This window comes from Eubalaena glacialis, chromosome 1 (assembly GCF_028564815.1).
Source record: "Eubalaena glacialis isolate mEubGla1 chromosome 1, mEubGla1.1.hap2.+ XY, whole genome shotgun sequence".
Taxonomy (NCBI): domain Eukaryota; kingdom Metazoa; phylum Chordata; class Mammalia; order Artiodactyla; family Balaenidae; genus Eubalaena; species Eubalaena glacialis.
The window spans coordinates 17,523,318-17,538,076 of record NC_083716.1 but is presented as its reverse complement, the minus strand read 5'-3'; the positions used below and the strand labels follow the sequence as shown (position 1 = coordinate 17,538,076).

The 14,759-nt window shown below is 46.1% G+C and overlaps 1 protein-coding gene across 31 annotated transcripts in view; it reads left to right on the top strand.

The window, feature by feature from the left end:
• Positions 1–3,932: 3,932 nt before the first annotated feature.
• The window catches only part of TCF7L2 (transcription factor 7 like 2), a 194,873-nt gene continuing 184,046 nt past the window's right edge, over positions 3,933–14,759 (top strand). For all 31 annotated transcript variants that reach the window (XM_061193551.1, XM_061193702.1, XM_061193744.1 and 28 more), the window contains exons 1-3: positions 3,933–4,132; positions 4,410–4,476; positions 4,686–4,810. In XM_061193551.1, the coding sequence (XP_061049534.1) occupies positions 3,944–4,132; positions 4,410–4,476; positions 4,686–4,810 (381 nt within the window). In that variant the 5' untranslated portion in view covers positions 3,933–3,943. The remainder of the gene's footprint in view (positions 4,133–4,409; positions 4,477–4,685; positions 4,811–14,759) is intronic.

The following is a 14,759-nucleotide window of genomic DNA, read 5'->3' as shown; positions in this document are numbered from 1 at the left end:
GTAACAAGACCAATGGCCAGCCTGTTTCTGCCATATTCCTTCAAGCACAGTCCCATATTTCAGAGGACATCTAGCACTCTGCCATAACGCCCCCCAGTAGGGAACTGATGCCTGAAAAGTGATTTATATAAACTGAAACTTCCTTTTCACGCTCCCCAATAGGGATGAACAAGGAAGTACCCAAGGGAGAGGTAACCTATTCACTTAATTTTTGAGGCTAAAATGCAGATTGCTAATATCAACACAGGTCCACAGAGATTTAATAGAGGGATGGCTGAAGGGGAGGAGAAAACAGAGAAGTGAAGAAGCAGAAGGGGAGTGGATGAGGAGGAGGAGAAAGCAAGGAGGGTTGAGGGACAGTCTACTTACAGCTCAGGACCTGGGCTGGCCCCGGGAAAGGCCTCCAAGGGAAAAGGTCCCAGCTTCTCCTCCAACCTGAGCACCCCCCAATATGCAAAACTCCTTGGCTCAGGCTAAAGTCAGAACTGGTCTGGTTTCCTCCCCGTGTTTAGAACCCCTGCTATTTGGGCAGAACTCTTGGTCCTATAAACTAAGAGTCAGTCATCAGTATCTAGAGAGAGAAGTAGCCTCAACACCGGGACACAAGCCAACTGTTGTTTAAAATTTCACAGCAAATCTACAAATTACATGTCCAGGTTGTGGGCCAACCTGACCTTTTTAAAAAAAATATTGTATTACCTTGCTTTTTGTCAATTTCAATTTCACACCCTCCCCCCACTTCTCCCCTATCCCCGCATCACCTGAAACCCTTTCAGAGACTCGGGGGTAATTGACCCTCTGAGATCTTGCTGGTCTCCCCAAGCCTGTTTATGGCACAAAGCAACAGGATTAAATGTGGCACATGGGCTATCATGGAATAACTTTTAATTGCTTAATTAAATCAGAGATTTAAAGAAGGAAGGATTCAAGAGTTTCCTTTGAATGAGAAATATAAGGATATGCCAAAATGGATGAGGTTACTAATCATCGGCAGAAAGCCCTTAATATTTACATATGATAAAAACGCAGGCCAGGACATTAAAAACAATAAGTACATTCTTTAAAATTTCAGTTCAGTATATGTATGAGCTTTCGTTATCCAGGTAAGTCCTATAAAGGACATAGAAGACCTCAGTATCCAATTTAATTCAGATCAGCTTTAGACTAAAATAAAAGAACCACTGCACAGGACAAAGAAATTGCCACAAAATTGAGTTACTATAAATGTGTTCCCATTTAAGTAAATAAGCCTTTAAAACAGGCCTTAGGAAAGTCTACGCTGTACACAGACTCAGGCACCTAAGTATACAGGTGACAATTAGCAAGCGTGAAAAGCTATGGTCATTTGCTAAATGTGTAAATCTAAAGGCAACCAAGTGAAAAGACCTAAAAAAAGGACACTGTTAAATCCATTTGTACATGGATTTAACAGTGAAGCATTTCATTCTTCATGTTTTTACTTGGTGTCTTGAAATAATCCCCTTTCTGTCTCCACTCACCCTCTTAGAAACTGTGCCCGCCTTATTTATTTATAAAGTCTGAAGGTTAGTCCTACCTGCTGAGACTAATTAGCCCTGTGCTTTGTATCCTATGCAATCCTGTCTGATTAAAGGTACACATTTGTTTTACTTCTTTTCAGGCTCCTTCTCACTCTACTTCTGATTTTCTGATTCATATTAAAGCTGGGAGTTAACAGTGATTCTCCTCCATCGCCCTCCCCCATGCCCCCACCACATTTTTATTTTGCCCACATCTTACTCTTTAGTGTGCAAATGTGGTTATGAATTTTTCTCCAGTGCAGGGGAATGCATTAGCCTTGTCAATCTTGGTATCATCATTTTTAGTAGTGTTCTTTCTGAGACCTTAGCCTATGAAACAGTTTTGCTGAAAACCCAAACTCTCTAAATATTACATTTAAATTTGCTTTCTTTTGGAAAGCTTAGGTGCTGATGGGCCAGCTGAAAAGCAGGTGAGATGTTTTTTTAAGGGATGGGTGAAATAATTTAGTTCATCATGGACTCCAGACCAACACTGTTCCAAAAAGACAATTTGCTAATTCCTACTGACTTCTTTTTTTCTGGTTCTTTCTGTCCCCTTTCACCTTGTAGATTCCAGTCCACTTCTCATTGGATATTTGCAAGAAAATGAGTGTTCTTGCCCCATTTTCTAGGGACACCGTGTTTTGGGACCCAGGCCTTTCCCCCTTCGACATAATTTTCTTCCCCATTTTGTAGCAAATCAATCTGCTCCCCAGGAGAGAGCCTAAAAATCAACAAATACCTGCCTCAAACCTCAGGTTTTCCATCTCCTCCCAGAGGTCTTCCAGCATCAGCTGGGTTAGCAATTTCCTGCCAGAGCCATCTACATCTTGATTATTTGGTCAGTCTTTTGGGGATTTCATTTCAGACCCCCTTCCAGAAAGACTCCAGACCCAATGATCCCAAGGGTTGGTGAACTTTCAGTTTTGTTTTCCCTGGTGGTGTTAACGCCCAAACTTTTCACCTCCAAAGTCAGAATGGACTTTGAATCCTAGCTTATTTCCTACCACCTCCAAAGTCAGTTAAAAAAAAAAAAAAAAAGAACAACACTTTACATTGAAAAGAATCATGTATTTTTCCTTAAGGATATTTTTAATGCCCTTGACAAACACTACAGTATTTGATTGTTTTTTGGATAAAAAGTCATCTTGGCATATTTATTCTAGTGAGACTTAAGATTTAATGAAATGATTCACTATTAATAAACAAAAAAGGGGACGGAAGACCTCGTGGGTTAATAGTTTCTTTCATTGCAGATAACCAGGAACTTTGCCCAGCCCTCCACTTCCCCAAGCTCTCTAAAAGTGGAGGGTTGATCTCTCTTTTTGACCACTTCTCTTACATCCCGCCCAAGGGTGGCTGATTCCATTGCTGGCTTAACCACTAAGCACCAGCCCGCACCCCTTCCCCACAATACTCTCCCCCTTTCCCCCTTCCTTAAGACTTATTTCTAATATTTCTAAAGTGCACTTTTTCTGGGCCTCACCCCATCCCCGCCCCCCAAGTGGGCTTTCCTTCCGCCTTCCTCGGCTCGGATTCCTGACGCGGTCGCCACCCCCTTCCCCTCCTCTCCTGCTCCGCATTGTCTTTCTGAAGCCACCCCCCCCTCCCGGAGCGAGTCCCCGTTCCCTCGCCCAGACTCCCAGGCTCGCACACACTCAGCGCAGGCCTCTCCCCCTGCACACTCCTCCCTCCGTCTCTCCCCCCCTCCCCCGCCCCTCTCCTCCTCCTCCTCCTCCTCCTCGTCTCCCTCCTCCCTCTCCCGGCGCCCGAAAGGATCATTGTTAGCCGCCCCCGCCCCGCCCACCCCGGCTGTTTATTTATGCAGACGTCACCGGGCCGGCCCCGCCCCCCGGCATCTCATTAAGCGAGTGTGTTCCTCTCTCCCTGTCAATAATCTCCGCTCCCAGACTACTCCGTTCCTCCGGATTTCGATCCCCCCTTTTCTATCTGTCAATCAGCGCCGCCTTTGAACTGAAAAGCTCTCAGTCTAACTTCAACTCACTCAAATCCGAGCGGCACGAGCTCCTCCTGTATCTTCGGCTTCCCCCCCCTTTGCTCTTTATATCTGACTTCTTGTTGTTGTTGGTGTGTGTGTTTTTTTTTACCCCCCTTTTTTTATTTATTATTTTTTTGCACATTGATCGGATCCTTGGGAACGAGAGAAAAAAGAAACCCAAACTCACGCGTGCAGAAGATCTCCCCCCCTTCCCCTCCCCTCCTCCCTCTTTCCCCTCCCCAGGAGAAAAAGACCCCAAAGCAGAAAAAAGTTCACCTTGGACTCGTCTTTTTCTTGCAGTATTTTTCTGGGGGGGGGGGGCAAAACTTTTTGGGTTTTTTTTTTTTTTTTGGCTTTTCTTCCTCCTTCATTTTTCTTCCAAAATTGCTGCTGGTGGGTGAAAAAAATGCCGCAGCTGAACGGCGGTGGAGGAGATGACCTAGGCGCCAACGACGAACTGATTTCCTTCAAAGACGAGGGCGAGCAAGAGGAGAAGAGCTCCGAAAACTCCTCGGCAGAGAGGGATTTAGCTGATGTCAAATCGTCTCTAGTCAATGAATCAGAAACGAATCAAAACAGCTCCTCCGATTCCGAGGTAGGAAAAGCCCCTCGGGCTGGTGGGGTTCTTAATCTATTTCCTGGGCTTGGCAAATGTTGCTTAAAGGGGAGAAATAGGGGCTGGGGGCGGCGGCGGGGCGCCGCGGGGCCGGACGGGCGGCGTGTGCGTGTGGTGCCACCATTGCAAAAACTTGTAACGCTGTTTTTCTCTCCCACCCCAAACCCCCCCACCTCGCTGATTCTTTTTCTCCCCCTTCTCCCCCCTCTGCGTGGCGTTTGCCCCTCGCCCTCCCCACCTCCACCCCTCCGGGAAGGCGGAAAGACGGCCTCCGCCTCGCTCCGAAAGTTTCCGAGATAAATCCCGGGAAAGTTTGGAAGAAGGTGAGTACGCCCCGCGCGCCCCGCAGCCGCCGGGAGCTGTCCCCCGGGCCCGCCGCCCCGCGCGCCCGGGCCCTGCGCCCCGCTCGGCCGGGCCTTGCGTCGGCCCGGCCGGGGCGTCCAGCCACTTGGGGCACTTTCTAAAAAGTTTCTCCTCGCTCTCTCCCGCTCCGCGCGGCCGCCGCCGTCCCCTCGCTGCCCCGCCATGTTAGCGGCCAAGAGGCAAGATGGAGGGCTCTTTAAGGGGCCACCGTATCCCGGCTACCCTTTCATCATGATCCCCGACCTGACGAGCCCCTACCTCCCCAACGGATCGCTCTCGCCCACCGCCCGAACCGTAAGTGCCTCCGCGCGCGGCCCCCGCCCGCTGTCCGCCCGCCCTTGCCTCCCGCCCGGCCCCGCATGCGGCCCCTGCCCTGCTCCCTCCCTCCCTCCCTCCCTCTCCCCTCCCTCCCCGCCTCCTCCCCTCCCCGCCTCCCCTCCCCCTCTCGTGGCCCAGGCAGCCCGAAACTCTCCAAACTTTTCTGCCTTTTGTGGACTGGATTTGTTTGCACTTCGCCATGTTCTTGCTTTCAGTTTGTTGCCTCGTGATGTTGGGGAGACTTTTCTTTCCAAGCAGGGCTTTGTTGGTTGGGGGGGAATCAGAAGAACTTTTTTTTGCGCTCTGATTCCCCCCGCCCCCTTTGGTGGTGGTGTTTGTTTCTTCACCCTGGGAAGATGACTGTGTGGCTCTTTCTTTTCTCCCTCTCCCTCTCTCTCTCTTCCTTCCCTCTTCTGTGGCGTCTTGGGCTTTCCCCGGTTAACCCCTTGGCTGCCGCTGCCGGGGACTGAGTGAATGGGCTGCGCCCGACGCGCGGGGTAGAGTGGATTGTCCTCCAGGCGTTGGACTTGAGAACTAGCGGGCGCGCGGAGCCCGGGGCCTTGGAGAAGCGCCTCGCCTTTCTCTTTCGGCCGCTTATTTGTTTAGCTTTCTAGTGGCGATGGCTGGCTCTCAGCCCTCCTTCCCTTTTACCCTGGAAGGTCACGCTTCCAAGACTGGTTCCACTGCAAACTTGGGGGCTCTGGGCTTCCTTTTCTGGGGCCACCCCGCAGGGCCGCGAGCGCCCTGGGCGCCGTGGCGGGCTCGGCTGCCCGGCGCGCTGGCTGCGGGCTCTCCCGGGCCGCGCGGGGTGGAGAGGCCCCTGTGGCCGCGGGTTTTGGTTTGTATGCAGCCGGGATGGCCTCCTCCGAGCGGACTTGATGTATTTCTAGGGAATTTTGGTGCCTTGGGATTTATAGCGGGATCTGCGCTCGTCAGCTTCCGAGAAGGCCCTCAGTGGGCCCAGGGGGGCCAGAGACCAGGTTGTGCGGGGCCAAGGGTGTATAGAGGGTGAGGGAGGCCGAGGGCTCCTTTCCTTCAAGGGGTTGGGCTGCTGATCGCGGGCCACCCGACTTTGGGGGCTCCAGGGTGGCGCGGGGTGCCAGGCTCCGGGGGGGGGCGCTTCCCGCGGCGGGCGTCCCGCGCCCCCCCGTGACATTTGTGAATAAGGCTCATCCTCTTCCCCAACAGGCCTCTGCCCCCTGCCCTCGCCCTGAACCCCCTCCCCCCATGCCACCCTCCTCTAAAAAGCCTGGATTACGAATCTCTAGACGCAATCTCTAAACGTTTGTGCCCGGCTTCTCGGGATTGTCATTTTGCACCCTCTCTGGTTTGGTCCCCCTACCTCTTATTTACACTCACTACTTTTGTTTTCTTTTCTTTTTCGGTAACTCGAGATAGTAATTTGAAATAGTGCACCCACTGTTCAGCAGCCGTGGATTCGGTGCTTATGGCCGAGGGCTTGCCGGACGGGAGTCGTTCAGAATCTACAAGTGTTTTTAAGCATTAAAATATTAACTATCAGGTTTGACTTGTTTTTTTGGGCCCTGGCAAAAATGGCAAGGGCATGCTAGACCGGTCATTTTTTATGGCCAGGAAAGAGAAATAATTATTACCCTCCCTCCCCCTCCCGCGCGCCCAGGCTTCTGCATGCTTGGGAAGCTGGGAGAGTGTTTCAGCTCGACCTCCTCCTGCAGGGCCAGCTCTTTCAGGCGGTGGGGGCCGGGCAGTGGGGTTGCAGCTGTAGGGGAAACATAGTCCGGTTACGTTGTATTTTTCTTGGGAGCCTGTGGGCATCCTGAACCGGGAGTATTCGGCTCAGAATCGGATAGTTTGTGTAATAACCAAGCCGACCAGGCGACATTCCGAAGTAACCCTGAGAATTTCTTACTCTCCTCCCCTCCCCCTACGATGGAAGCCTCTCTGGTATTATTTTAAAATCCACTTAGCCATCTGAAAGGCCATCTGAATATTGAGCTTTGATGGCGGGCTTGCTGGCCTTCTTGACTCTTTGCAAACTCCTGTCTGTGACCGCTGGCAATCTTGCCACAGGATCTCCTGAAACTCCAACAGTTGTGTTGCGCTGTAATTAGGAAACAGGGAAATTGTTAAAGGTAAATAAATGATTTCCCGGTGCGAAAAGGATGGCTCCCAACAACCCGTCCCCTTTGTGGGCATTGTAGGAATACTCGGCGTCTAGTTATTTTAATTGTGGACATAGCGGGTGGCCTGATGCTGTGACATCAGATGGAGTCTGAGAAGACATTTCTGAACTCAGGAGGCAGTTTTAGTATTTGCGTGTCAAACACCAACAGACATCTTTAGTGTGCACAGGCCCTTCCTCCTCCTATCTGTTACCTGGGTTAGCTGATGTGCTCCAGAATTAAGGTTATTTAAGCCGGTAAGTAGAGCCATGGAAATGAGGCTGAGAGGCTGTTGTGTGTCACTCCTGACCTCTTCGATCAGAGGGCCGGCTTGCAATTCCAGATTTGATACAGCTGCCGAAGGAATCTATAGGCAAGATAGCGGTCTTTTCATGCTCATCTGAAATTCTTAGTGCTTCATAGAGTGTGTTTTTGAGGGCAAGGTGTAAAGACAAATTAGCTGTATGTTCTGTTCTCTTCCGGACCCTCCTTGGTGGTGGTGTTCTTTTGCTACATATTTCTGTTAACTTATGAGTGTACCTGTAAGCAGTTGCATCCTTTAAAAAGCAAACTCTTTGGATTCCTGATTTCTTCTTTTCTTTTTAAGAACGTAAAGAATTAAGGAGTATCATTAAATGAGCTTGTGATGAATAATATTTTATCTCAAGAATAATGCTTTAATTGCTGGAGACGCCATAAAGCTTGATAGTAATAATTTTATTTTAAAATGACAAAAGATTTCTGCATCACATTAATTTAGCCTTTGATACAGTAATAGGAACAGCTTTTAAAAAGATTTGAGTACAAAAAAGCATTAAGGTGAGAGGTCTGGTTAAGTAGATGGGAGGTGATAGAACTGCAAATATTAGAATTGTGGTAACATTTGTATATACCAAAGATAAGAATACTGTTACCATATTAAAGTAGATAGGAAAGAGTAGTTTTACATTTCTTTTTCCCTCCTGCCAAATGAGAATATGGGATATGGTGGCAGAAATTCCAGTTAGGTTTGAAATTCTTTTTAAGGGGTTGATTATTAGAGCTTTCGCATCTTCTTTGATCCAAAGTTATTTGCTTTTCAGCTGAAGCTGTTTGCTACTAGGTTGAACAAATAAATAAGCAGCATCTTGAATTCATTTTTGAACTTGGAATCCAGTATTTAAAGGAAACCAAGAGGGGCCTATTCATTGGGGTTTTATTTAGCCGGGCAGCAACTTCTCTTTCTGCCTGGTGAAAAATGGATGTTTTCTCCTCGCTCAAACAGCGTAATCCTTTCTAATACAAAAGATTTAGACCTCGGAGTGTGAAGGGTTAATGGTGGTCCTTCCCCATTGTCCTCCTACCCCCCACCTTCACCCCTGATTGTTTTGACAACACTTTTCAAAGTGTGACATTCCAAGCCCCTACATAACAATGTAATATTACTGTAATTACACAGGTCATTACATTTTAAATAGAGAACAATAAAATGCTTATCGCCCTGAAAAAGAACAGGTGTTCTTGCCCTTCTTTGGTATTTATGCTAATTGTTTTTCATCTCCTTCAGAAATATTTATGGCAAACATGTTTAGATTTCAGTCTCAATGCGAAGTATTAATTCCGTGCTAATCTTTATAGGTTGGGGTTTAATGTCTGCAGTTTGGATTATGGGCTCAACATTCACCCAATAAGTCATATTTTAATGATTATAAATTTAATATGCCAGTGCTTTGCAGTTTGTTGAAATGAAAGCTTTCTGAAACCCCAGAAACAAACTATGAGGCAGTCGGGAGCCTGGAGTGTTTATCTGGAAGAAGTGTTTTTGGAAACTTTTGACTGCTGAAGGGAAGTAGCTTTCACTGATGCCCCCTATCTGATTGAGAAAAGATTTGGAGGAAAACAATCCCCGCTCTGGCTAGGAGTTTTCCACCTTGATTTTAATTTTACTGATATGGATTTCATTTAGGGTCCCTGCTGGAAGCTGGTCAGCTTTCTGTTTCTTAGCAAGCTGTGAAAAAGTTACAGGAAGGTTTCCGGGGGCTGGCAGAGCAAGAATGCTGTTCTGTTAGCAGCGCAGGATAACTGCAGTTCTGCACGCTATTAAAAAAATATTTGCTTTAGAAAACCAGCATTTTAATAGTTGCACCAGAGGCTGTGCTTTTAAAGATTACAGTAGAAGTCTTTCCAGGTTTTGAATGCCTCGTCACATCCCACGAGGTGCCTGCGTGCATGCGAAAAGCGCCTAGATTTCTTGGTGGAGAAATGTTGGTGCAACTTCTCTTACACATGCACAGGGGGTAAACTAGAAGGTATCTAAGAGGATTTTACATTTTGTCAGATGTTTCACAACAGGGGCCCCCAAATCACATTAAAAATGCACTGCAGAGAAAGGACAGCTGCAAATTTTTGTGTGGACGTGTGTTTCTGGACCATGACTAAAACTCTGAGGACCTTTTCCCCAGCTGTCTGGAAGTTCTGTGGAAGTTGGTTTATTGGCAGTGAAGTCTGAGGCAACCTGGATTTAGCAGAGGCTCTCTCCTACACAGGAAATAGATGACATTATATTGGGGGAAGGGACAAAACTTCAGGCAAGGAGTGATTTACTCCTTTTTTGTTTTTTTAAACCATGGCGTTGCCAAATAAATAAGCACTTTCCAGGGAAGTAGGTGTAAGCTTTTTAGTCTTGGTGAGTGGAATTAGATAATATCTTTAACCACATTTATAACTGTTTCGAGGTGACACATTTCAGAAGTTTTGAGAAGGAGCGGGGTGAATCAAATTCTCGAGGCTTTTATTTTTGAAGGGGGTGTGTGTTGTGGGCGTCTGAGTTTCTTCTGGGAGTGGATATTGGCAACGGTGTAAGTAAATCTTCAACTCTGACTTATAATTGAGCACGTTTGTGAAGGAAATGGTTAATTTTACAACCAAAGGCAAACTTGCACCTCGACAGGTCTGCTGAAAGAAATGTGCCCCAGTCCTTTGCTGGCAAGCGCCACCAGGTCATAAATCCACAGGCTTTATTTACAGCCCATAACACTTATGAATGTTAAGATATTTGACGCCACGTTGGCCTTATAATATTCGAGGTCCGCAGACACTGGCAGTAGCTCAGATTTCTCTCACTAATTATAAGCAATGAGATGGGGGTGGGGTGTGGAGAGCCCTTCGCAAAAGCTGCCCTCTCCCCTCCTCTGACCCCCATGCCTACAATCTGAGCTTACTGAGACAGACACCCCCTCCTCCTTTGGCAGCTGACTTGTACTTTTCCTCCGGGCTATTGTTACACACATTTATAAAGAGCACTTTCAGTAATGGAAATTCAGTTGGGTGGGTGGGAGAGGCTCGGCACAAATGCCTTTTTTCAAAAGCAGAGTTGCTCTAGGTGTTTGCATCTCTTTTCCTTTTCTTCTGGCTTCTCCCTTTTTCCTTTCTTTCTTGCTTTTTTTTTTTTTTTTTTTGAGACCCTCTTGCCTATATTGTGCATATTTCCCAGAATACTTAAAGAAACCTGATATGGGAGACGGGTCTTTAATTTATACGGTGCTGGAAGGGAACATACACACATTGCATAGTGCGCTAGTTCACGTGAGGGTTTAAAAAAAAAAAAGTGCCATAGAGTGAGGAGAGTTGATTAAAAGAATTAATAGATGAGAAAAAAACATCCAGATTTACCTTGCGAGTGGGAAGGCCATTCGTTTGGGGAAAGTGCACCGGTATCTGGGGGAGGAAGCACAGAAAAGTAGCAGGGGAGGAAGAATAAATGCTTGCCTGAGAAAGATTAGAAAAGTATAAGAAGATGGGACAGAGATTTGGGCTTGAGGAAATGGCTTGATTGAAATTAGGGATTAGAAGTTTCTTATGAGAGGTAGAAATACCATGGGTGGGGGGGTGGCTACTTACAACTATATGGCTCTGCTCAGTAAAAATTGGTCCCAATCCACTTTTCACCCAAAGAGCTCTATCCAGCAGCAGATAGTATTTCATGTAAGTTATTGTGTGAGGAGCTGGGGATGGGGCATCTGTGGTCAAGACCCCGATGTGACGGAGAAGGCCAATTAGCCTCCTGATTTTAATTCATTCTTAAAAAAGTGGGCTTTCTAGTGTGTGTGTTACAAACTGACCACCTGGTAAAGGGGGAGTGGGATTCTGAGGTGTGTGGGTAACTGTTGAGGGGGGTAGGAGCTGATCGCACTGTCCTTGCTGGCCGGATCCTTCCTTCCATCCAACCCAGACTTCAAGACAGAGGCCGAAAGGTTTTATTTTCTAATCAATGGAATGCAGAAACTTACTAGCCCTCAGGGACAGATATGAATCCCTTAACAGCTCATTACAAAGATGGGGCTGTGGGATCTTTGAACGGGTTATCAGCCCTGGTGTTCTTCGGTTTTCCCAGGATAGGTTTTTTCTTCCTTGGGCACATCTGATTTCAGGCTGGTAATTCGTCTGTAATATTTTATTCTTTTCTTTTCTTTTTTTGGTCACGAAGTAGCTCCAAACAGCTCGATCTACAGGGGGAAGGAATAGTTACTAGTGGGATCAGCTCTGAAGGAGTTAAAATTGCTTGCTAAAGTTTGGCATCATGAAAATAAATTTGAGGCCTGGTAGACATTAGTAAGGCACAGCACATTTACAGAGCTTAATTAGTACGAACTGTAATTGTTCATGGTCTGCCAGAAGAAGTAATGTTCAGGAAAAGTGGAGTCCTTCTCTTGCAGTCTTTAGTTTGAAACCGATAAATCACTTGCATATTTGTGTAGTGATTCAAATGGAGCTAAGACCTCTCCCATCCCAACATGTGGTAAATTGTAAAGTCAATGAATTGCAGATGTAGGCTACAGTGAGATTCTCTAAGAAAATGCAGAATGAATGGGAAAGAGTGATGCTATAAATATTTACTGAGAAGATAACTAGGTTCTTGCGTGCTGGACCAATTATGATGTACTAAATATATTAGCAAAATGCTTAAAAAATCGAGAGGATTTGTGTGGGTCTTTGGGTGGGTTGGTTGGTTTGGGAAAGTGAAATAAAAGGCACTATGTTATTGTCGTGTCAGTTTTATTAAGCCTGAATCACAATGGCATACCCAGGGAAGGACACATGAAACCCACATTAATGCAAATTAATTCGTTATGAGTTGCAGCGCTGTGACTGCTAAGTGGAGTAATGATGGGGCATCATTTAACATCAAGTGTTAGTGTAGCAACTTTTAATGAAAAATGCTGTGTTAGGAACATGTCTCTTTAGCACTTTAGGCCACGTGTTTTTATATGCTGGAAATGTGTTTTGGACAAGAGCGGGAAACTTACTTCACTTTATTCTCCCCTTCCCCAAACAGTTTAAGAAATGTAATTATGTTTTGATGTTTAAAGAAAATCATCTAATTTTCCCTCAAAAAAACCAATCCAAAAATGCCCATCACCATAACCAAGTTCAACTTCCACTTATTTCTTTCTTTCTTTTTTTCTTTTTTGCAAGAGACTGCAGCACAAAGTGGAAAAACAATGAATGTAGCATCCCCCCATAGACCTATAGATATAACTTTATTGAAGTGATTTCCCCCCCCCCCCCCCCGCTTTTTTTTCTTCTTAGAGGATTTTGGTCTCAGGCAGTGTTGCAAGTCAATACTTCTTTCCCCAAATGTGAGTAGGTGGATGTGTATGAAAGCTGTAAAAGTTAATGATCATTCTCTGACTCATAGCTGATGGTTTCAGGTTGAGGAAAAGAAAAGAAAAAATTAATGAGGGTAAATAGACATTTGATGGAACGTTGAGACAGTAGGAGAGATTGTTCCTGTGTCTAAAGGCATGTGTTTTGTTGCAGCAGAATTTCTGAAGGAGAATGCCAGGAAGTGAAAAGGGGTTGCCTTTGTTAAGTTGTTGTTGTAGGAGGGTACAGATGTTCCGTGTCTGGATCTTTGCAGGAATGTTTAAGCCTCCATACCTAGCAGTCAGTGCTGGCTTTGCCTTCCCTGTGGAAGTTAGAAGTCCCCATGGCATCTTTTAAGGGGGCGGGCAGGCACCCAAAGGCCTGGTCAGAAGTTTATTTCCCACTAAATGTAAGAGGCTCCCAGCATAGGGCTGGGGGTGCTGTCTCTGTCCTGCAAAATGACTGGTGACTTAAGAAAAAGTCTTAGATATACTTAAGCCTCTATTCTGCCTTTTATGCTAATGACATGGAAATTAAACTTCAAGTGCCTCACGGTGGTAGCTACAGGGGAGAGGAAGGTGGACCAAAAAATCCCCCAAACCAAAACCGTTTAGGAAATGAATCTGAATTTCTTCTTCTTCTTGTTCTTTTTTTTTTTTTTTTTTTTTAAATAGGAAGCTTGGTGATTCATAAAACTGGAAATAAAGCAAATGCTCCCCGCTCTTCCCAATTTAGTGGAATGAATAGGCATACAAAATTAATCTTCATCCTACTGGAAGTTTAAAACCCAATGTAGTGTTCCAAGTTTTTTAGTCGCCTTTGAGGATGAGATCTCTGTGATTGAAAAAGCTGTTTCCCTTTTCTCCCATCTCTGGGTATCTCTGATGTCTTGTATCTGAAACATCAAATTTAGGGCCAGTAGTAGTGATTAGAAACGAAATGAGAGAAATCAAGATAGGATTTCTTGATAAGGGAGGTGGTTGATCGTAAAATGTTGGTTTTTGAATTGCTGGAAAATGTAGGCAAGGCTGTGCTGAGCACCACCGCATCTCCATGGCTCTTCCTCTGGACCAGAGGGGGCTGGGTCACCGGGAGGTGTTCGAATGGGTGGTTGGGTGGGCTTGGCCACTGTAAACAAGCACACAGGAAGGGAAGGTTTGTTTTGTTGAGAGTTTCACAGGAAGGCATGACATGAAAAGTACCTTGGAGTTCTGTTTTGGTGCTGCTTCAGGATGCCTGGGGAGGGGCGGGGCAGGGGGGAACCACGTTGAGGGTGTGTTGCGGGCCCAGGGCACAAGAGCCACAGTTGCTGGATGCGGAAATGACGCGCAGTGCTGCAGGTGGCCAAGACCAGGGGTGGTCCCAAGAGTCCAGGCCTGGGGGAACCTGGTTCTTAACTCAGATGAGCCTTAGATCGCCACCTAAGATCTCTCAAGCGCCCCTCATCTTCCAAAAGCAAACAAACAAACAAACAAACAAAAGCACAAAGGGCCAACCCTCTCTTGCTCTTTCTTCTAGCTTTTTACGGAGATATAAATAAATTGTTCCAGTTTAGAATGCCAAGTTTTTACTGGGTCCTTGTATTTTATCATTGTCTTAAAAAGCTAGACTATAATGAACAAGGCATCTCTGTGTTTTACAGAGATGGAAAAAGCAGTATTTAAAGGGTGTGTTTTAGAAAAGAGTATTTGGGAAAAGAGGGGGTGGGAACCTAAAGGAGAAACGGGAAAATTGTAAGTCTTCGTCGCTGTTGCTGGGGGAAGTTTAAGCTCAAAATCTCTCCAACACAGTGGGTACTGGCTGGGAGTGAAGAGCTGATTGGAGCTTGTACCGTGTGGATTTATGAGCTGGTGGCGGTTATTCTGTGTGCCTGGATACCTGAGGAGGGGAGTTGCGTTACTTGGGGATGTTAGATTGGTGTGTGTGAAGGTGAAATTAACTTTGTCCTACCAGATTCTTAAGGACCTTGCAGCTGCATTTTTACTGTCTTAATTGTAGCATTCTCTCTGGGGTTGTGTTGTTGTCTGGGTGGTGATGAACGTGAGGATTAAGTGTGGAACCGGACAAATGGAAATTGAATTTGGATTAGCCACAGTTTCATTAATTTATTCAGAAGGCTGTGATTATATGAAATTTTGTTTCCACGACGTATACTTAGT